The sequence below is a fragment of the Hemiscyllium ocellatum genome, chromosome 34 (assembly GCF_020745735.1).
Source record: "Hemiscyllium ocellatum isolate sHemOce1 chromosome 34, sHemOce1.pat.X.cur, whole genome shotgun sequence".
Lineage (NCBI taxonomy): Eukaryota > Metazoa > Chordata > Chondrichthyes > Orectolobiformes > Hemiscylliidae > Hemiscyllium > Hemiscyllium ocellatum.
Genome location: NC_083434.1, coordinates 30,572,206 through 30,596,444, shown reverse-complemented (window position 1 = coordinate 30,596,444; position 24,239 = coordinate 30,572,206). Strand labels below are relative to the sequence as shown.

General features: G+C 40.1%; 1 protein-coding gene across 2 annotated transcripts in view; it reads left to right on the top strand.

Annotated features, from left to right (window-relative positions):
• The window catches only part of exoc2 (exocyst complex component 2), a 322,358-nt gene that overhangs the window by 56,996 nt on the left and 241,123 nt on the right, over window positions 1-24,239 (top strand). For both annotated transcript variants that reach the window (XM_060850316.1, XM_060850315.1), the window contains exons 2-4: window positions 1,573-1,743; window positions 5,014-5,190; window positions 7,949-8,075. In XM_060850316.1, coding sequence (XP_060706299.1) covers window positions 1,626-1,743; window positions 5,014-5,190; window positions 7,949-8,075 — 422 coding nt within the window. In that variant the 5' untranslated portion in view covers window positions 1,573-1,625. The remainder of the gene's footprint in view (window positions 1-1,572; window positions 1,744-5,013; window positions 5,191-7,948; window positions 8,076-24,239) is intronic.

Below are 24,239 nucleotides of genomic sequence, written 5' to 3'. Positions count from 1 at the left end.
CAGTGATGTGGAGGAGTTGCAAGTGTTAGAATCATTCACTCATTTGTCATTTGGTTATCAGGGGAAGGAGGAGAGGGGTGGTAGCGAATGGTGAAAGGCCATGACCAGTATTTTTCCCCAGCAAGGGATGGATTAACCTCCCCCCAGGCCTAATGATATAAGCCTAGCGCTATTGCTTACAACCCCCACCTTCTCACCAGCCGAGTAAACTGACAGCTCCTAGACTTTGCGTGCAAGTGAGTTCAGCAGGCGCTGTGTGGTCTGGGTGTGTGGTCTCCAGGCCGGCTGAGAGGCTGCTAACAGGGTGGATGAGAAAGACCTCGTCTGTTTACTTTAATTTTCTTGGACACAGGAACTCTGCCCAGCATTTCTGGTGTGCTGGTTCCGTAAGCAGTGGCCAGTCCATCACAGCTGCTGAACAGTCTGAAATGCTGGACTTGTGCTAATCACCCTCGCAGCTTGTAGATCAATTTCAATATGTCACAGACCAGCTAATCCAGGTTGTAATAGGAATTGAGGTGTAGTGTTCCAAGCAGGGATTTAATATTTGTCCCACTGTTTTCAGAACTGCAGTATAGTTCATTTTAAAAAAAGTACATTTGGAGAATATTTCTAAATTTTCAACTTTGGTTCAGTAAGATTATATGTATTGATTTTGTTTTATTAAGTTAACATGAGTTGATCTCACCATATCAAAAAATTATATTTTTTCATTTTTATCTGTGGAAATAAAAAAAACATTTTCAAGGAGTCAGACTGAGAAGTTACCACAAAAAAAATCATTTTTAATTATATTTCAAAAGTAATTAAAAGCTTTAGAATAGCCTTCCTTCCTCTCTGCCAAAATTATATTTTTTATTGATAAGTTTCAAAATTATTTCTGACAATCCTATATAAATGTTCAAAAGTTAAAATCACAAGATTTAATTGTAACTTATTTGGAATGATGTTGACTTTTCAAAGAAATAAGGTATGAAGTTTTGTGGGAACTTGTCGTCATTTGATTTGATGGAAGCTCTCTGGTGAAGTTGTGGACACCTCACATGTATGACAAAGTGTCTTCTTTGAAGGGCAAAGGCAAATACGTTTTGTTACATAGCAGTTTAAGCATTATAGATATAATGGAAGAATACTCGGTAAAGCTGACAGTTTAGGAGGACATTTCTCTGTCTCAAATTGTGTGTGTATCCTTGTTGTCTCTAACAGTGCACTAAAAGTTCAGGCGCTTGAGCAAGGCATGTAATTTTCAGCTTTGATCTGTTTGAAATGGATCCTGAAACAGCAATGTTTTAGTGAGGCTGAATAATTACTTAAATCCTTATTTGTAAGATTCAGTAATCAAAATGTTTGTGTGTTGTACCATTGCACATTTATTAAACCATTTAAAATCAGGAAATTGATGTCAGGATCTAGTTTGCAGAATTTGTAAATTCATATACTTTTTGTTTTGATTGGTTAAGTAGTATTTAAAACTTTGTGTACCTACAACTTCCACCTCCGCATACATAGATACAAACGCGTACTCTTACAAAAGATACTCAACTGTTGTTCTCATCATGTTGTATTTTCCAGACAGCTCTACATTGAGAAATAATTCACTGAAAATCTATAACTGAAGAGTAACCATGTCTCGAACACGGCAACCACCACTGGTAACTGGGATCTCTCCAAATGAGGGGTATCCTTGGACAAAAGTAACAATCAGAGGAGAAAATCTGGGAACAGGATCCACGGATCTTATAGGTGAATATCCAGTTTTATTCAAGGGAAGCCATTTTATTTTAAAGCATCCAAAATTACCTTTATCGTAAAGTTATGGCATTGAAGAGTTTATGTTCAAGCACATTGTAATATTCTGTGTGCAGATCACTTTTTTTACATACTTTTCTTCTGTCACTGAGAAAACAGCATACACCTAGATATAGAGATATAGGTGTATCTTTGTTGGGATCAAAACTGGGAAGTTAACAACATTTGGGGATATTTCAAACCTTTTGGAAATCTAGGAGGGAAGGAAAAGGTACGGGATTAGCACTGTTAATGAGAGATGAAATGAGGCCACTTTGTGCGAGACAATGTGTGCTCAGATGTAGAGTCCATTTGTGTGGAGGTAGAAAACAGAAAGGGAAAGTAGACACAGTAGGACTAGCATATAAACTCTCAAACAGTAGCTACACTGTCGGAAAAACTATAAATTTAATAAATGACCTCCTGAGTAAAATCTGTCCTGGGAAGTAGTGATCACAACATGATAGTACTTAACATTCAATTTGCCAATGAAAAACCTGGGACAGAAGCAAATATGCTTAACATAAGTAAAAGTAATTGCAATGAAATATAGATAGAATTAGCTAAAGTAGACTGGACAGATAGATTAGTAGGGAAGACAGGAAGTAAACAATTGCAGACATTTAATTCATCTCACTCAGCAAAAATATATTCCAGTAAGGAGAAAAGAGAGGAATTAGCCAACCATGTCAAACCAAGGAAATTAGGAGTTGAAAGAAAAATCATATAACGAGGCAAAATTCAGTGAGGGCCTCAAAGACCAGGATTAATTCAGAATTTGGCAGAGGAGAACTAAGAAGAAAATAAGGAGAAAATCAGCTATGTGAGCAAACTAGTGAGGAATATAAGAACCGACAATAAGAGCTTTTTAAAATATAAAAGAGAAGAGAGAAGTTAGAGTGAACATATGCCCCTTAGAAAATGAAGATAGTTGGGGAATAAGGAAAGGCAGAGGAATTAAACAGATATTTTGCATCAGTCTTGAAGTTATTTTGAACATCCTATTAATGCTTCCCCAGTGTGGGGGTGGAGTGTGAGAGAGGGGGAGCTGGGTGGGGAGGTTGGGGGAGGGAAACGGGGAGGAAGACTGGGAGCTGGGTGGGGATGTTGGGAGAGGGAGATGGTGAGCTGGGAGGGTCCGGGGGAGCTGGAGGGGAAGGGAAGTTGGGGGGGGTGGGAGGAGTGGAAGGAGAGCTGGGAGGGTGAAAGGGAGCTGTGGGGGGTGAAGGGAGAGGGGGAGCTGGGGGGTGGGGGGAGGTTGAGGGAGGGAAGTGGGGGGAGAGAGATTGGAGGGGGGGGGGAGGTGGGGAGCTGGGTGGGGAGTTTGAGGGAGGGAGACGGGGAGTTGAGGTATGGAGACAGGGAGCTGGGGTGGGTGGGAGGTGGGGGGGGGAGTTTGAGGGAGGGACGGGGTGACCGTGGGAGGGAGAGGGGGTGCTGGTGGGGTGGTGGCAGGAGGAACAGGGGAGGGAGATAAGAGCTTTGGGAGGGAGCGGGCACTCTGGGAGGGTGGTAATAGGTTAATTTATTTACTTCCGTCGTGACTCTGGAAAGAAGCGTGCTGTTAAGGGTAAAGATATGTGCGTAAGATAACTTTGTCAAAAAGCATTTTTGCTGTCCAACCACGAAGGAATTTAGTTTTGGATGTGATTTCAGAAAAAAAGTATGGACAGTGAAATGTTACAGATGAGATGCCACTGTATACTGATTAGAGCATTATTATACTTAAAGTCAATATTGAAAGAGGCCAGAAATATGGAAAGTTAGGATGTCTTAATAAAGAAAGAACTCATCTTACAAAGGATTGGAAAATTGGATTCCTCTGTAAAACAGTAATGGAACAATAGAGGGAAAATACATTTCACATACAGACCATGCATATTATTTTTTTCAGGAAATAAATCCAAAACTATGCACCACGTTTGACATGGTGTACCATTTGCAGCTTCTCAGATACTAAAGCAGACCATGTCCATTGCAACAAAACCTGGCAATCATTCAGGCTTGGCTGATAAGACACATTGACGCTACATAAACAGATCAATAAGAGAATCCAACTGTTGAGAATCTTGCCATCTACTACACAGTCTGTGTTCTGGGGGTAGCATTAAGTAGAAACTGAACTGGACTAGGTTACAAGCAAATCAGTGACTAGAAATTCTGCGACGAGTAACTCCCCTTCAGTCACCCAAAACCTGACAAGCATCTACAAGCTGCAAGTTAGGAATGCGAAGGAATGCTCTCTACTTATCTTGGCAAGATCGAGGACAACCTGTTTGATTGGTACCCCAACAACCACCTTCAATGTTCGCTTTTTTTTCATCAAAGCACATGATGGTTGCAGTGCGTACTGTTTGCAACATAGTGCAGTAACTCCCATAGTTGTTTCAGCAGCACCTTCCAAAACTATGACCTCAACCACCTGGAAGAGCAGGGGCAGCTGATACATGGAAATATCGCTCCTTGCAGGTTAACCTTCAGATCACAAACCATCCTGATTTGGAACTATACTCTCATTGCTTGAAGATCTTCTGGGTCAAAATTTGGAACTCATTGTTTAGCAACTCTGAGGGTGTCCCTACATTCCAACGTCTGCAGTGGTTCAAGGATGCAGCTCACCATGGCTATTTCAAGAGCAGTTGTAGATTGGCAATGATGCCTGGCCTAGCCAGTGACACCCACATCCCATCAACAAATACGAGGATCCAATTGCCATAATCATAACCCTGTCTCCCACACTCAACATCCTAAGGGTTACCATTGACCAGAAATTGAACTGAACTTGCCATCTATGTGCTGTGGCTACAAGAAGAGGTTGGAGGCTGAGAATTCTCCAGTAATTCCTCCTGCCTTGTCAGAATCTATCCACTATCTACAAGGCACCAGGCAGGGGTGTTCTCTATTTGTCAAGATGATTCCGTCTTCAATGCTGAAGAAGCTTAACACCATCTAGGAAGAAAACAGCCTGCTCATTCGGTATCCATCACCTGTATGTCTATATGGGATGGTAGTAACTCTTGTTGTTTGATTTCTGGATTCAAATGATTGCGCCCACTTGATCTTTATGATCTTTTTTGAAACATTGAACGACTTTATTGTTTTGTATGTCCTCCTGTTTCTTGCTATGTGTATATAATTCAATAATTATAATTTTTAATTATACTTTGAAATAAATAACTCTCTCTCCCTCTCCCTCTCCCTCTCCCTCTCCCTCTCCCTTTAAAGGTCTAACAATTTGTGGGCACAACTGTTTACTGACTGCAGAATGGATATCTGCAAGTAAAATAGTTTGTCGAGTCGGGCCAGCAAAAGACGACAAGGGAGACATCATTGTAACCACTAAATCTGGTGGCAAAGGAACTTCAACTGTTTCCTTTAAACTGATGAAGCAAGAGAAAATAGGTAAATAGCTTAAGTCTCTTCCAATCCCATGTTTAAAAATAATTTCTATTGAGAGTATTGTTTGTTTTTTGTCTTTACTTAAAATATGTATCATTGATGCTATTTTTAGTTTTGACAATGGAAATACCTTTTTCAGCTTTTTGACAAGTGCACATCTTTATCCGTAAAGTTGCTGTAGATTTCTCTGTGCTTGTATAGAAAATGACCTTGTTCTGTTTGATACTTGTATAGAAGTGGCACACTGATGTCAAAGGGTTAAGGAGTCCCAAACTGTCCCATTGCAAATGCAAACCAGATTCTGTTCCAAATTAGCTTTTGTATTGCAGACAGTATGCTTTATAAGGACTCCGAATAAGCGTATACAAGTGGTAGGACATCAGTTATACCCTTGACAGGAATGTACTGTTTATGTAGTATATAAAATTAGATGTTGCTGAAGGTTGAGTCATGGAATTAACACAAGAATTTCATGATGCAGTAGCTTGGAGTTTCCCGCAAATGGCTTGGATCTGAGAAGTCTGGATTTTGATTGATTGCATCTGAAATGGGTCAGCTGATTTCAGGCTGATATTAAGGGTGTTGCAATTGGTCACAGTATCATGGGGCTCGGGAGGTTCCAAGTTAGTTGGGATTGGCATTTCTATCCAGTGAACCTATCTTACAAATACGTATTAAGGATATTATGGATAATTGAGGAGTCAGAGAGGAGTGAGCCTGTGAAGTTCTCTACCACACTCTGCAGACTGTGAAGGCTTAGTCACTGAATATATTTCAGAAAGAAATAGACACATTTCTAGAGGTTAAAGTTATCAGAGATATTGAGGGAGAGAATCGACCATGATCATGTTGAATGGCTGAGCGGGTTTGCTGGGCTATTCTTTTTTTCTGTTTTTCTTACGCATTGAGATAAATATCTGTGTGCTGGGAGAGTGTGGACTGGAAACTTCGACTGTTCATTTTCTGATGCTCATGATTACTGCTCAGGTGTGCAGCAAAGTGCTGGTGAAAATGGACCTGGGGCTGGGGCTCTTCTTTTGGTCCTGACTCTAGAGTGTATTCGGGAGACTAAATTGAAAAACACAAAAATTTGTTTGCAAGCCAAGCCTTACCTAAGGTTTAGTAAGATGCTGCACCTTGATATGCAGCTGGGTGTAGCTGCTTGGAGACTTTCTCTCATTAGATTTTTGTAGATGGCCATCTCCTTTTCACACAGGGATATTTCCCTTCCTCCCCTTTTGGTCTGCTTCTTGAAAGGGGTGAGGAGCTTTCTATCAAGTATTCATCTCTCTCCCATCCGTGCCAATGCCTGTGCACATTGACTGTCCATGTCCCTCTCTGCAGAAGGAGGCAAGCATTAAGAGACATTAGCAAGCTTACATGAGTACTTTGCCTATATTGTTTGATACAGTTTGAGATGTCAATCCCCAGAGCTGTGATTATCTATGGGCGTTTCTCAGAAGACCAATGTGTTATAGGAGAATTTAGGAGATAAAGACCTCTGCTTGAAAAGTGGTTTCACCGTGGCCAAAGAGCTAGAATTGATGCAAATGCTGGGGATGGCATGGTTGTTGAATACGAAGAAGACAATAGAAAAGAACATCCTTTGTTGTCATGTGTACTCCAGTACAGAAATGCAGGACTACAAGTGAAAAGTTTTACAATGTCTCCTCTTATGGGTGGCATCTTAGGTACCAGTGCTAGGTACCAAATCTTAAATACAAAAGAGGACTAAAACAAAAAGTAGTTGCATTAATTTACAGTGTTTAAATAATAAGCTAGAAATAAGACATAGTCAGGCAGATAAAAAAAATTGCTAAATAAACATTGCATTGCAGCAGCTCAGTGCAGGGGCAACCCCCATGTAGTCTCACCTCCCGTGCCAGATCCCAGTCCAACAACTGTCCCAGCTCGGCTCCAAGCCTCCAATCCGCTCTGTACTGACTCACAGCTACTTCAAGGTAAGTTCCAGGACTGCCTCCTCCCCACTAGCCTCCATCCTGTGTTGGCCACTGCTCTAGGACTGCTTTCATGTGCTGGCTGCTACTCCAGAGTTTGCTTCCGGGGCTCGCCAGCTCCTCTATTCCTCTAATGCAGAAAGGGGAGAAAAGGAAGACAAAGAAAGACAAAAAACAGGCAGAGCAGAGGAGCTCTGGCTGGAATATCTTACTCTGCTGCCATCTTGCTAGAAGACAGGAGAGAGTGCATGTAACGAAACACAGTTTCTGTAGATTAGTTTTAATCCGTTAAACATTTAAACAGAAAAACAATGTACTTTTCTATATGGTAGCAACAACTATTTTATTGAGACTGAGTTTTAGGTTTTGCTGTGTTGGAACTATTATTAACAATTTCTGCTGTCACAGACTGAGATAATTGGATATGTATTTAAGGCAGGCCTATGAAGTGGAAAGGGTAGTAGATTGTGGGGTTAGTTTCTGTGCACTCCATCAAGGTGTAGACATGGGAATGGTGGACTAAATAGCTGCCTCCTCTGTCATCAGCTTTCCACAGGAAGGAAAAAAAAGTTGGATGGCAATGTAAGCTGTTTAGAGTCCTTCAGACCACATGCCTTCAATTTATCACTGTTTTTGTAAAATATGGTTTAACAATAGCAGTGTTGTGTTTAACACTTGAAGGTGGAAATAAAATAATTTTGACAATCAGTTTAGAAGTTTTATCATTGACTGTGGGAAAGATTTGCTCCTTGACTGTCTGTTTCTAATATAATACCTCATTCCTTGTACTTTTTCTTTTACAGGTATTCTGGAACAGTCAGCTGTCTGGGTTGAAGAAATGAACTATTATGATATGCGCACTGATAGGAATAAAGGCATTTCTCCCTTATCTCTGCGCCCAGCAAATCCTCTTGGTATAGATATAGACAAGTAGGTACTAAGTTCTGCATTTAAGATTTTAAAATAGAAGAATACTTCATGAGAGAGGAGAATTTATTTTACAGGATGTGGGTTATGGAATACTTGGAGCAATATCAGTGCTTCAAATCATTACTTGCTGTATTTATATTTACACATCTTGTTAAGTCTATGCCAGGTTGTTTGAGGGAGCAAGTGAGGAAAACTTTCGTAGTTTTTTTTTCTTCCTGACTGTGCATATCAGATACCGCATCCTCCTGAGTGAGGGAAGTTGATGTTTTTCTTTTCCTTTGGTAAGCGGGAAGGAGGAAGGCAGGCAGAAAGGGAAATTTAAAAAAATGTTACCATACCATTTTCAAAAATGAAGGAGCATATCTTCCTCTAATGTTAGTATATGTTCTTTAAAAATAATTCTTTTTAATAAGGTTTTTCAAATTTTTTAGATATGATGTTTTTAAATTTTTTACGATGCTGAGTGGGCATTGGAATCAAGTTCTTCATGTTTTCCTACATTTTCTGTATATCACCCTTGTAGTTGCTTGCTTTTTAATCAGGTATAGTTCCACATTGATTCCAGGCCCTGGTATGATCACAATTCACTTTTGATCAGATCATTTAGGGGGAGGTTAAAGGCAGAAGGAAAAGGGAGGTGTCAAAGGGACAGTGAGAGAGCAAAGAACAAAGAGTGGGGTTGTAAAAGTGGGCTTGGTGGTGAGAGGCTAGAAATTGAGAGCATGTACAAGAGTGGGAATTAACCCACATGAGAAGTAGAGGAAATAAGGAGAAGAGATCAGCAGGAGAGAAGATTTAAATGCAAGAGATTAGTGTCAAGTTTTATTATTAATATTAATCGGCGAAGTTGGTCCGAGAAGAAAATTTGTAGTAGTGTTGAGAGGCATTGAGCTGCTGCTGGGAGTGATGATGTATTTAAGGAGTGGAAAATGTCTGGTGAGTATAAGGCATGTTCTACCATGCAAGTAGTGGTACTATGGAATATTCTAAATCAAATTGTAATGGGACCTGAATTTGTCTATTTTTTTAATCATTGAGTAACTGGCAAAATATGGACTACAAGCTTATCTTTGGAAGACTAGGGCTTTAAATGGAATATGAAGTTGTCAGACATTCTATTTAGTGGTGTGGTGGCTGTGGGGTTAGGGTTGGGTTGAGAGGGTGAGGGAATGGATTATGGCAAGGTTAGGTTTGGAATTGAGTCTCCAATAGATGGACATATATGATTCCTAGCATTTGACATTTCCAACATGGGAAAAAGGCTCAGTCATCCATCCTCTCCACACTTACTTACTTACTTACAGTGTCCTCTCATAATTTTGTATATGTCTGTCAGATCACCCCTCAGCCTCCAGTGCTCTAGCAAAATCAGTCCAAATTTGTCCAAACTCTCCTTATCGCGAATACATTCCACTCCTGGCAGCATCTTGGTAAATCTCTTTTGCACTGTTTCCAAAGCATCTACATTTTTCCTCTAGTATGCTAACCAGAACTGCGCACAATACTCCGATGTGGCCTAAAATCTTTATATAGCGGCAACATGGCTTTCCAGCTTTTATGCTCAATGTCCCAAAAAAAATGTCTAATGCCTTCTTTTCCATTCTACTCATTAGTGTTCCTGCTTTCAGGGAACTGTGGATTGTACTCTAAGGTCCCTCTGTATATCAGTGCTCCTAAGGCTCCTACCATTTACTGTATAATTTCCTCTTGCATTTGGCCTCCCAAAATGCATCATGTTACATTTGTTCAGATTAAATTGCATCTGCCATGTCTCTGCCCAACTTTCAAACTGATCTATATCCTGCTGTACTCTTTAATAACCTTCCTCACTATCCACAACTCTACCACTTTATGTCTGGTTTAAACAAATTTAAGATTCAAGGGCAATATGGTGGGAGACCTACTAGTTGCAGATACCTTCATAAATGAAACAAGACACAATAATATCAAGAAGTTTTCAAAAGATTAAATCCATAAGGTAAAATTTATTTTGAAAGAGCTCTCTTAACACAAGCTTGGGAATTATTCTCTCTTGAGTTGTCTTTCACTCATGAAATGTGCTTCATGAGTGCAAATCTTTATTTCTTCTCCATGAGGCATCGCTCTGATACTACATGATTATTCTACTCCCAGATTCCAAATGCATGTGGCTATTGCTAACTGTAGCTTCACTTTCAGAATGTACCACTGTTTCAAACTCTCCCCTTTCTTTAATTTTGTTGGGCCCATTCCACAAGATCATCTGCAGGCCTGAACTCAGTCTTCAGATGTACACTGACACCATTTGTCCACTTGGAATCATCTCTGTGTTGAATTGTTACTTACTGCCAGATCTACAGATGGTGCCTGAGTTGCTGAGTATATTCCAATATTTTCTGTTTTTGTTTCTGCCAGGTTGCTTCATCTGGAATTGTGATGAATGAGCTGAAAATTTCTCCAGTTGAATGTTAGAAAGACTAAAACCATCTTAATTGACTTCCAGCAAAGACACAATTACTCTCTTCTTGACTCTGTCATAATCCGTAGCTGTGCACTTGGGTTGAATCAGATGCTATGTTGATTGAGGATCTTGAAATTGCAAACCCAAATCTTATCCATTTGCTGAAGTACTCAAACCTATCTCCACATTATTGCACACCTCAGCCAGCACTGCTGAGACACTCAACCAAACATAATTTGCTTTCAACTTCATTTTTATCCTTGTATCTTTTGACTGTCCATTCAGTTGAAAGTTTAACTTGTCTAAAATTCTGCATGCTGTATTCTGATCCATACTTTATCTTGCTCTACATTACCTCATTGATCTCTTCCTTAAAAAGTAAAGTAAAATGGAACAAGTTACATTCAGAAACAAAGTTGGCAGCAGGTCCTCCGCTAAACGTGTAATTCATTAGTTAGTTGCTGCTTAACTGGAGTAGGTACCAATTCAAACTCAAAATTTTAATTTATTTTTCCCTTATGGTAAGCTTAAATGATACACCTTTATAAGTTTTTCATTTTGTCTGACTTTTATAACATTGTGCAATAGTAGGATTAAACTAGATTACTTATTGATTAAAGATGTTGATCTGACTTTAGCCATTGGGAGTAAGTCTGAAAGCACTTAAACTATTAAAATAAGTCTAAAGAATGCTCAGTCCTGAAAAACTTGGGTGCAACACAATACCAACATGAACTGTCATTCCGTACACTGCTTTAGGATTCAACCTAACAGCCAATGGTAAATCTTCTTTCAACACGTTAAAAGCAAACTCATTTCTAGTGGTCAGTTTTAACTACTTCTGGTACTTCGTCAAACATTATTGACAGAAATGTCAAAGTTCCAGCACCTGCAAGTCAACATTATTTTTAAATTCTAGTGTTGTATAATTTCCTCAAACAAGTACTATCAGCTCTGAGTTTTCTTTCTCCCTTTTTCCTTTCATCTATTGTTATATAAACCTATCTAGACTTGGGCCAATGGTACAAGTTCAGTTTAGGCAGACCTTAATTTGACAGATCTTTCGTCTCCAGCATTTTAATATGGCAAATAAGAAAGTACTGTGTGATTAGAAACAAAATATGGCCAACAACAATGTTTGAAATTCCAACTCCTACTATTACTTAAATAATTAAATTTCAATCCTAGGTTGCTCAAGAATGTGGTGCTTCAATTGGGGCCGTAGTACTATGAATTTCCAGATGAACAGATTAAAGCTGTCAATCTAATCATTTGTTGTTGAAATAATGTGGAGGACTTAATGGTAGTATAAGTGCTACTTTGCAAGAGGAATATGGCAAAAAAATGTCAGGGGAATCATAAAGATAGAATGTGGATATCTAAACTTCTGCTTGAAAGCTGAATGATATATAATGATGGGTAAGAACATCAATAGTTTCAAAAATCAGACCAGATGTTAAAACTCAGTAATGTGATGTAGTTTTTTGTAATATTTGGAAACTTGGATTTTAAAATAGAGAAAAAATAGATTTTAGTCTTCAGCTCTATGAAGGTGACAATTTTTACACAAACATCAGTCATTTTGAGCAACGAATTAAAAACCTCTTTTCCAAGAGAGCATGTGACTTAAATGACTGAATCAGCTACATGGAAAGTTAATTCATGAATGTTCACAAAGTTGAGTTTAATGACTCAAAAGCAGCTGGTCAGGGGCCATTAGTATGTTGAGTCAACAAGCAAAGTCATCTAGCCGAAGAGCTGTAATCAGTTTGTGTAAGTCTTCAGACTATGAGCGTTGGTAGAAACCTGTAAGCTGCCAGTATGGGTGCTTCTTCCCAATTCTATCAGAGCTGGCAAGAAGTCTTCAAAGCGTTACAGCTGAAAAAAAGTCTTGTGTTGTCTCAGCAATCCATGGACAAGGAATGAGAAGAGTCACTTGAGGAAGAAATTGGACAGTCAAGATAGGAGGTTTACTTCTGAGATTGTATGCTTATGAAGGATATTGCTCTGGAAAAGGGTTGGCTATTTTTGCGTGTATGGCTAAATCTTTCTAAGTTGTCTTGTATTTAACTTTAATTTAACCATTGTGTCGTAAGCTTGTTTTCTTTTGTTGAAAGGACATTGACATCTTAATTTCAATATATTCAGTGACTGACCCCATGAGAACCAAAGTGCAGAAGTGAAACTTAATTTCTTTCAAGTTTCACTTTGAGATCCAGCCAGTGCAGTATTGCCATCAGCTGGGATCATAATATTAACTATATATTAAATGCCTGATTAAGGAATCTTGCATTTCAAATTTTAATGTTGAATTTGCACACTAATAGCCAAATATGTTAAGGCAGCAACAGCGAAGGGAACTGGCAATTAGAGTCATTGAGATGTATAGCACGGAAACACACCCTTTGGTCCAAGTCATCCATACTGACCAGATATCCTAAATTAATCTAGTCTCATTTGCCAGCACTTGGCCCATATGCCTCTAAACGCTTCTTATTCAAATACTCACTCAGATGCCTTTAAATGTTCTAATTTTATCAGTGTCCACCACTTCCCTTGGCAGCTCATTCCGTTCATACACCACGCTTTGTGTGAAATATATGCTTTTTAGGTCCCTTTTAAATCTTTACTCTCTCACTCTAAACCTATGCCGTCTTTCCTCCCTCCCAACCCAGTCTATTTACCCTATCCATGCCCCTCATGATTTTATAAACCACTGTAAGGTCATCTCTCAGGCTCTGCTGCAAAAAAAACAGCCCCAACCTATTCAACCTCTCCCAATAACTCCAACCCTTCAACCCTGGCAACATCCTTTGTAAGTCTTTTCTGAATCCTTTTAAAATTTCACAACATCCTTCCTGTAAGAGGAAGACCAGAATTGCACACACTATTCCAAAAGTGGTCCAACCAAATTTCTGTACAACTGTAACATGACCTCCCAATTCCAACACTCACTGCTGTGACCAATAAAGGAAAGCATACCAGATGTCTCCTTCACTCTCCTATCTACCTGCGACTCCACTTTCAAGGAACTATGAACCAGCACTCCGAGCTGTTCTTGTTCAGCAACACTCCCTAGGACCTTACTGTTAAAAGTATAAGTCCTGCCCTGATTTGCTTTTCCAAAATACAGGATCTACCATTTATCTACATTAAACTCTGTCTGCCACTGCTCCGCCCATTGGCCCATCTGATCAAGATCCCATTGTACTCTGAGGTAGCCTTCTTTGCTGTCCATTACACCTTCACTTTTGGTGCCATCTGCAAACCTACTAATCATACCTCCTGTGTTCACATCCAAATCATTTGTATAAATGACGAAAGCAATGAATCCAGCACCAATCCTTGTGGCATGCCACTAATTGCAGGCCTCAAGACTGAAAAGCAACCCTCCACCACCATCCTCTGTTTTCTACCTTGGAGCCAGTTCTGTTGTTGTAATGGTTAGTTCTCTCTGTGATCAAACCTTGCTAACCAGTCTACCATGAGGAACCTTGTCGAATGCCTCACTGAAGTCCTTTTAGATCACGTCCACTGCTCTGCCCGTAGCAATCCTCTTTGTTACCTTTTCACAAACCTCAATCAAGTTAGTGATCTCCCACCCACAAACTCATGCTGATTATCCCTGATCAGTCCTTGCCCATCCAAATATGTGTAAATCCTGTTCTTCAGGATTTCCTCCAAAAACTTGGCTACCACTGAGGTCCGGCTTACCAGTCTATAGTTCCCTGGTTTTTCCTTGACACTATTCTTAAGTAGTAGCATCACATTTGTCAACCATCAATTTCGCAGCACCTCACCTGTGACAATCTGATCCAAATATCTCAGCAAGGAGTCTAGCAATCACTAGCTTCGCACGGAGTTCTAGGATACACCTGATCAGGTCCTGGGGCTTTATCCATCTTTTATGCGTTTTAGTCATCCAGCACCACCACCTCTGTAATATGAACATTTTTCAAGATGTCATCATCTATTTCCCCACATTCTATGTCTATCATAGTCATTTAGTATCTCTCCCATCTCCTGCAGCTCCATACATACGCTGCCTTGCTGATCTTTGAGATCCTGTTCGCTCCCTCATTGTCCTTTTGTACTTCATGTATTTATAAAATCGCTTTGGATTCCCATTAACCCTATTTGCCAAAGATATCTCTTGGCTCCTTTTCCCCCTCTTGATATCCCTCTTAAATATGCTCCTATTGCCTTTAAACTGTTCTAAGGAATCACTCGATCTCTGCTGTCTATACCTGACATATGCTTCCTTCTTATTCTTAACCAAAACCTCAATCTCCAGCATTCCCTACAGCTACCAGCCTTGCCTTCACCCTAATAGGAGCATATTATATCTGGACTCTTATCACACTTTTGAAAGATTCCCATTTTCCAGCCATCCCTTTATCTGCGAACATCACCTTTTGAAAGCTCTTGCCTAATACCGTCAATATTGGCCTTCTTCCAATTTAGAACTTTAACTTTTAGATCCGGTCTATCTTTTCCATCACTATTTTAAAATTAATAGAATTATGGTCGCTGGCCCCAAAGTGCTCCCCCACTGACCCCTCAGTCACTCGCCCTGTCTTATTTCCCAAGTGTAGGTCAAGTTTTGCACCTTCTGTAGTAGGGACCCCCACATACTGAATCAGAAAATGCTCTTGTAAAACTTAACAAATTCCTCTCCATTTAAACCCTTAACATTACGGGCAATCCCAGTCAATGTTTGGAAAGTTAAAATCCCCTACCATTGCCACCCTATTATTCTTTTAGATAACTGAGATCTCCTTACAAATTTGTTTCTCAATTTCCAGCTGACTATTGGGAGTTTCTGTAGTACAATCCCAGTAAGGTGATCATCTCTTTCTTATTTCTCAGTTCGACTCAAAAAGCTTCCCTGGACGTATTCCCAGGAATATTCTCTCGAAGTACAGCTGTAATGTCATCCCTTATCAAAAACGCCATTCTCCCTCATTTCTTGCCCCCTTTTCTATCCTTCCGATAGAATTTGTGTCCTGGGACATTAAGCTGCCAGCTCTGTCCATCACTGAGCCATGTCTCTGTAATTGCTATGATATCCCAGTCCCATGTTCCTAATCACGCCCTGAGTTCATTTGTCTTTTCTGTTAGGCCTCTTGAATTGAAATAAATGTAGTTTAATTTATCAGTCTACCTTATTCTCTGCCTGCCCTGACTGTTTGACTGACTGACTTTTCTCAACTTTGCTAGTCTCATTCCTCTTTCCTCGCTACCTCCCTGGGTTCCACCACTCACCCCCACCTTACTTGTTTAAATCCTCCCAAGCAGCTCTAGCAAATCTCCCTGCCAGTATATTAGTCCCACTTCAATTCAGATGCAATCAGTCCTTCTTTTATAGTCCTTCTACCCCAGAAGAGATTCCAATCATCCAAAAATGTGAACCCTTCTCCCCTGCACCAGCTCCTCAGTCATGCATTCACCTGCTCTATCCTCATGTTCCCAGTCTCTCTAGCTCATGGCACCAGGAGTAATCCAGATATTACTACCCTCAAGGACCTTCTTTTAAATTCCTGCCCAACTTCCTATATTCTCTCTTCAGAATATCATCCTTTTTCCTTCCAATGTGTACAATGATCTCCTGCTGGTCCCACTCCCCTTTGAGAAAATTTTGTACACTCTCCAAGATATCCTCAATCCTGGCACTAGGGAGGCAACACAACATTCTGATTACTCCGAGCAAGTCTCAGTACTGGAAACTTGGCTGTCCATCCCTGAGAGTTCATCACCCCCTAGGTTTTCCAGAACAGCTTGCGATGGATATAGACACAAGAGACTCCTGCACTACTTGCCTCCCTCTCCTTCCTTTTTCTGGAGGTAACCCATCTACCTGATTTGTATTTGCATTTTCTCCCTTCCTGTAACTGCCATCCATCATACCCCTTAGTTCCTGTAAATTCCTCATTGTGTATATCTGCCGCTCCAACAGATCCATGTGATCTGATAGGATTTGCGACCAAACACACTTACCGCAGCCATAATTATCTGTAACATGGAAACTCTCCCACGTCCGACAGGAAGGGCACATCTCTCAAATAAAGGCCATCTATGCTCCTTAACGATCTATAGAAAATAGCACAGTCTTACTGCTGTAAAAAAAAACACTGCTTCAGGCGAGCTTACTACTTATGATTTATATTTTTAAATTTTAATCAAGAGACAGATCTCAATAAAACATATAACCAATAAGAGCTCTCTCTATTCATTATTGTAGATTTACAAAAAAGTTACAATTAAAAACCGTACACTTATCTGCTCCCATGCTGTGAGCTCTCCATCACAGGTTCCTCCAAGGTCAGCTGTAATTTTTGCTGTTAATTTTCTTTCTTAGACGCATTCCGATGTCCAGAAATACTTGGAAGTCAAACAGCAAAGGCAGTAGCTGTGCAGATTTGCTGCTGTGTCAGACAGCAGTGTAGGTTTCTTTCTCTCTGTATCAAAGTATAGATTTTCATTTATCTAAAATAACTATGGAATATATTTTGTTACAATGCAATTTCTCATGATTTCTTAATTTCTAATGATTTATGTTGTTCAGCATGTCCTCTAAAGTTGAATACATTAATGGTATTAATTGTACAAATTTTCTAATAGTTGAAAACTAACCAATCAATTTGTAATTGGAGTGTACAAGAAAAGGCTGTTTGCTTATTAAAATTGTTGTCCTATCACCTAACCAATATTGATAAATGATGGCCATTTATTTGTTTTGTCCATATGAATGAAAAGAATCCACAAATTGTTGGGTGATCTTTGACACTGTATCAGTATTATGTGACAGTTGTAGTTTCCCAAATATTTTGATAGTTGTTATAGCAGAGTTATTGTGGAAAACTGGCTGGCAAATTACAGATGCCTGTCTTCAGTGTGAGACAATAGTCTCCAGATATACTCAGCACTACATGACAAAACTAATCTTCACAGTAACCATGTGCAAATAATTGTAGATAATATTGGATTACATGACCAGTAAAAATTACAGTAAGGCACAAACCACTCTCAATTGTTGAAGTAATGAAATGGACTACCAGTAACCTTTTAAGATATGGTCACCAGAAAAATCATTTTGCATAAAATAAGACAAAGAACTGTTGATGCTGGAGATCTGAAACACACAAAAACAAAAATTACTGTACAAACACAGTGACATTTTATAAATTCCTACTTTTGGAAATAGAACCAGTCTGACTCAAGATTGGAATACAGACTGACTCTAACCTCACTGTCGAGAATGGAGTGCTGGAAAAGCACAGCAGGTCAGGCATGATCTGAGGAGCAGGAGAATTGATGTTTTGGGCTTAAGCCCTTCATCAGGAATGAGGCAAATGGGCTGGTGAGCTGAGAGGTAAATGGGAGCGGGTGAGGCTGGGGGAAGGTAGCTGGGAATGCAATAGGTAGATGAAGGTGGGGGAGAAGGTGATAGAAGGTGATCAGAGAGAAAGGTGGAGTGGATAGATAGGAAAGACGATGGATGATGTAAAGTTGGAGGCTTTGGACTGGGATAAAGTTAGGGGAGGGGAAAATGAGGAAATCCCGTGTGGTTGCAGCGCTCCAAGGTGGTAGATGAGACGTTGTTCTTCCAGACATCTGGTGGTTACAGTTTGGTGATGGAGAGGCCCAGGACCTGCATGTCCTTGGTGGAGTGAGAGGGGGAGTTGAAGTGTACAGCCATGGGGCAGTGGGAATGTTACACTTGGCCTCAGTTTGCTATTCAGGTGATCATTTGTGTTATATTGCTATACAGAGGTTCCTGTTGTTGTAACTTGTATTCTTCAACCAGCAGCATTGAAAACATAGATCATGGCATGTTATGTTCGTTCAGGTCATTGATGTCATTGCTGTTAGATTTGGTTGATTAAAATTAGGGCTAACTATATTATAGGTATTTATCAGAAATGTGTAAAGTGCAATAGAGAGGTAAATGACAAGTTTAGAAGATTAATTGAGGATAATACTACAAAAAAGTTAGTAAAATGATTTGAAACCTAATAAGTGAAGGCTTTTATTTTTGTTCAAGGAGAGTAATTTATGTTTCATTCAATATGCCAGAATGATACAATTTGCAACTATGCATTTATTGTACATTCCAAAGCTTTTGACCCTCAGCAGCAGGAACAATACTGAGCCATTGGAATGGCTGCATTATACCAAGCAGGTTTCTACCTATGCCAAAACATGGAAATTACTCTTATCAACATCACAAATGACATTTGATACGATTGTGTTAAAGGTAAATTAACCTTCTTGATCCTTCTCGACCTGTTTACATCCTTTTACTTGGTTGGTCACTCCATTCTTCTTGAAGGTCACTGTACCATTGTCCTGCTGGATATGGTTACGTCAACCAGTTGCACTCTTATCTACCTGGTTAGAATCAGAGAATCATCTTTACAACTTCTTCTTTTCTCATTCCTTCACATTAGTATCTGCTGTCTCCAAAACATTATCCTTGGCCCTTTGTATTTCTCACCTACATGTTACCTTTTGGCCACATCATCTGAATACATCAGTCTTCTCCAAAATACCTGCTGATATTCTGTTGTCTTACCATCATCTTCCCTGTCACTCTCTTCCGTTTCTCGATTTTCACACTATTATAACCGAGTATTAAATTCATAAGTTTTTTACAATTATATATATTGGGAGAGACAAATAACAGATGACTAGATTTTCAGTATCCAAGTGAGGAGCTCAAATTGGAGTCTTTCCTGACTTGGCAGACCTGCTCAGTATAAAATGCTCCCTTTGTGCTTATGTTTTTGCAATGTGAAGGTTGAGTAAGATAGTGTTGGGTCTACCACCCGAAGAAAAGGATCAAAACTGGCCACAACAGCAGACTGACAACATCCCAGAAAACAGTAGTGTTCAGTTACTTCTTAAAGCTCTCTTTGCCTCATTTAATTATCCCTCCATACTCTTGCCTTTATGACCCTTACGTCAACTCAATAGCAACTCAGAGTCATACAGGAAACAGACCCTTTGGTCCAACTCCTCTCCCCTGACCAAATATCCCAATCTCTTTTAGTCCCATCTGCCAGCATATGGCCTGTATCCCTCTAAATTCTTCCTATTCATGTAGTCATCCACGTGTCTTTTAAATGTAATTGTGCCCACCTCCACCACTGCCTCTTGCAGCTCATTCCATAAACCCACCACCTCTGTGTGAGAAAGTTACCCGTCAGTCCTTTTTAAATCGTGTTTCTCCCTCCTTAAACCTATGCCATCTAGTTTTGGACACACTCACCTTAGGAAAAAGACCTTGGCTATTCACCCTATCCATGTCCCTCATGATTGTATATTCATGGTCCCTCTATATGGTCACTGCTCAGCCTTTGGTGTTGCAGGGGAAAAAAAGCCTCGGCTTGTACAGCCTCTCTCTATAGCTCAAATTCTCCAGTGCCAGCAACATCCTTGTTAATCTTTTCTGCACCCTCTCAAGTTTAACAACATCTTGCCTAAAGAAGAGTGACCAGAATTCTATGCAGCATTCTAAACGTGGCCTCACCAATGTCCTGTAGTGCACAGTGTGACATCCCAACTCCGATACTCATGTCCTCCCCATTCCCGAATAACACCCACACCCTCCATGTCACTTTGGATGATTGGCATCTTTTCATACCCAATGAGCAGATTTAAAAAAAAATGAATGTGAATGTTTTTCGAAGTAGTTTCACACATGGTGCTGTTATTGGAGGGTTTATTGATTCTGTTTATAGCTTATACCTTGTGAATGGGCATGAAGTGGGCATAATTTGGCTTAGATAATAGGATTGGTCATTGGAGGAGAATGGAAGGCATGGGTTCAGATGCGTGTGACCTTTGAAATTGGATTTCGAAAGATTTTATAAACCAGACATGATCGTGACTTCTGAGATCTGTAAACCGTAAAGCATTGGAGAAGCTTGACCTATTGCAAATGCATTGTGGGGATTGGGAAATGCCAGTCACCTTGATGAAGCCTGTCATGTTCTGAGTGTCTTCGTCCTGCTACTGGTGCCCTTATTCAATCCCAGTAAAAATTAAAGGAGATGAAATGGGGATGTGTTACTAAGACTATACAAGGCACTAGTTAAATCACACCTGGAATGTTGTGAACAATATTGGATATTTAAAGTCTGGTTGAAGATTTGTAGCTCGGGTGTCCGTTGTTGTGGTTCTGTTCGCCGAGCTGGAAGTTTTTGCTGCAAACGTTTTGTTCCCTGTCTAGGGAACATCATCAGTGCTATTGGAGCCTCCTGTGAAGCGCTGCTTTGATGTTTCTTCCGGTATTTATAGTGGTTTGTTCTTGCCGCTTCCGGGTGTCAGTTTCAGCTGTAGTGGTTTGTATATGGGGTCCAGGTCCATGTGTCTGTTAATGGAGTTTGTGGATGAATGCCATGCCTCTAGGAATTCCCTGGCTGTTCTCTGTCTGGCTTGTCCTATGATGGTAGTGTTTTCCCAGTCAAATTCATGTTCCTGGTTGTCTGAGTGTATGGCTACTAGGGATAGCTGGTCGTGTCGTTTTGTGGCTAGCTGATGTTCATGGATGCAGATTGTTAGCTCATAGCAGAGGCAGTTATGCAAAGGTTAGAACATGCAGCCCTACCGCAAATCCAACCCAAACTCTGGATCAGATACGTCGATGACACCTCTGTAATCATCAAAAACACAGAAATAGAAAAAACACACCGAATCATCAATGCCACACTCACAGGAATACGATTCACGAGAGAAGAGGAAAAGGATAGCCAACTCCCATTCCTAGACATGTTAGTAGAGAGAACACCCAACGGAGAATTCACCACAAGGGTACACAGGAAACCAACACACACAGACCAAGTCCTAAACTATGAAAGTAACCACCCCAACACACACAAACGAAGCTGCATCAGGACACTATTCAAAAGAGCCACAACACACTGCAGTACACCAAAACTGCGAAAAGAGGAAGAGGAACACCTATACAAAGTATTCGCCAAAAACGGATATCCGCACAACTTTATCACCAGATGCCTAAGAGATAGACCACGGAACGAGGACATGCCACAACCAAAAGGACTAGCCACACTACCATACGTCAGGAGCGTCTCAGAACTGACAGCCAGACTACTGCGACCCTTAGGACTCAACAGCACACAAGCCAACTTCCACACTCAGACAACAACTCACTAGAACAAAGGACCCAATAGCCAGCACGAGCCAAACTAACGTAGTTTACAAAATACCATGCAAGGACTGCACAAAACACTATATAGGACAAACAGGAAGACAGCTAACAATCCGCATCCATGAACATCAGCTAGCCAAAAACGACACGACCAGCTATCCCTAGTAGCCATACACTCAGACAACCAGGAACATGAATTTGACTGGGAAAACACTACCATCATAGGACAAGCCAGACAGAGAACAGCCAGGGAATTCCTAGAGGCATGGCATTCATCCACAAACTCCATTAACAGACACATGGACCTGGACCCCATATACAAACCACTACAGCTGAAACTGACACCCGGAAGCGGCAAGAACATCCATCAACAGACACATCGACCTGGACCCCACATACAAACTACTATAGCTGAAACTGACACCCGGAAGCGGCAAGAACAAACCACTATAAATACCGGAAGAAACATCAAAGCAGCGCTTCACAGGAGGCTCCAATAGCACTGATGATGTTCCCTAGCCAGGCAACGAAACGTTTGCAGCAAAAACTTCCAGCTCGGCGAACAGAACCACAACAATATTGGATATACTGGCATTGGAAGAAGTCCAGAGATTATTCACTAGGTTGATCCTGAGTATAGAGGGATTGTCTTATCAGGAGAAGTTGAGTAGATTGAGATTACTCATTGGAGTTTAGAAGAATGAAAGGAAACACAGAAGATTCTTAGGGTATGTGACAGAATAGATGCAGAGGTTGTTTCACCTTGTGGGAGAGTCCAGCACCAGACGGTGTAATCTCATTGAGGTGTCACCCAGTTAAGGCAGAGACAATGAGGTATTTCTTCTCTGGGGACAGTATACCAATGGAATTCTTTACCATGGAGGCTGGGTTAAGTACATTCAAAGCTGAGAGAGATTTTTGTTCAATAAGAGAATCCATGATTAAGAGGAAAAAAGACAGACAAGTGGAGTTGAGGATTATCAGATCAGTCATGATCACTGTTGACTTTAAGCCGCTTGGAGGATTTGCACGTGCAAAACATATTGACTCCTGGTTTCCAAAGTGACAATTGTGCACTGAGTCAGAGATCTGCACAAGGGCAGGAAAAATCAGAGGGAAGGTTGGCCATGATCTCATTGAATGGTGGAATAGGCTGAATGGCTCCTTCTCCTCCGACGTCTAATGGGTGAGAATCTCAAATTTGTTTACCCCACAACCACCAATTCTAAATGACTCTGGAATTATGTTGTCTCTGTGAAAATCCTGCACATTGTTTTTATTCCAGCCACTAGCTCTACTCCCTAGTTGTCATTTTAATTTTACTTTTAATCTTGACTGTTCAAATGCACTGTTTGCTGGCCTGCCATATTCAATGCTCCGTAATAATGTCTTTCAAAGCTCTGCGACCTCTTATGCTGTATAAACTAGATGACTTTTGAAACACCGCTGCTGTGTCCTAACTTGTACCAAATCCTGTTCACACATCCTTTCTGTGCTCAACTGTGTACATTGGCTCTAAAGCAGTGCCTTGATTTCAAAGTTCTCAACCTTACTTTCAAGTCTTTCAATAACCTCACCCTCTCCATTTATCTGTAATCTCTTTCAATTCCATAGTCTCTTGCATTTCTCTAGCGTTGACTCCCTGAGGATCTCCAATTTTAATTGCTTCACTGTTGGCAGCTGTAGAATCAGCATCTGTGCTCGAGGTGCTGGAATACTTTCTCTGAAGCTCTCAACCTCACTGTGTCTTTTTTTGTCACAAATCAACACTGATCTTTTTGATCATTGTTTGCTTTAATATGTCCTTGAGTGACTCATTGTTGTATTTTATCTTAAAATTTTCAAAGTATCTTTAGAATGTTTTATTCTGTTTAAAGGTGTTATGTAAATACAAGCTATTGGTTCAATTGACTCAATGGTTTATTGTGCCATTAACTCGTTCTGATGTGTTCCTCTTTGTGCAGTAATGAAAAGTAGTCCTTATGAGCACTATTCAGATATTAAAATTATTTGTGTTTGAAGATAACATGGCAACTTGTCAGATATCAGATTTTTCTCTCAAAGCAAATTGTTTGTCATTGCACCAAAGATCATAGTGTGTTTTCTCTTTTACCATAGTACTGTATTCCCCTTTACCAGTTAGTATATTGCCATAATTCTTCGACTAAATTTACAGAAAGTTGCGTGCCAATGAATGCACTTTGTAAGTAAAACAAATGACGAATGTTTATGTAATAGTGGTCACACACAGCCTGTTTCCAGCCAAAAGCAACCATATTCACTCAAGACATTGTCAGTTTCATTACAAATTGTAGTCTATGAACTTCAAAGATCACTGTATAATAATGATTGCAGTGAATGCATTTAAATGTTAGTGACTCACAGATTCACAATGTCGTACTGCAGTAAGCAATAGCCTAAGAAGTTAGCTTGCTCATTGAACTTTTACTGGTATTTCTGGCATTTCATTAGTAACTTTTTTTTATTTACAAGTCAAAATTGGCTTTATATTTTACATGCTGATTCCAACCTTAAATACCCGTTCATTTTT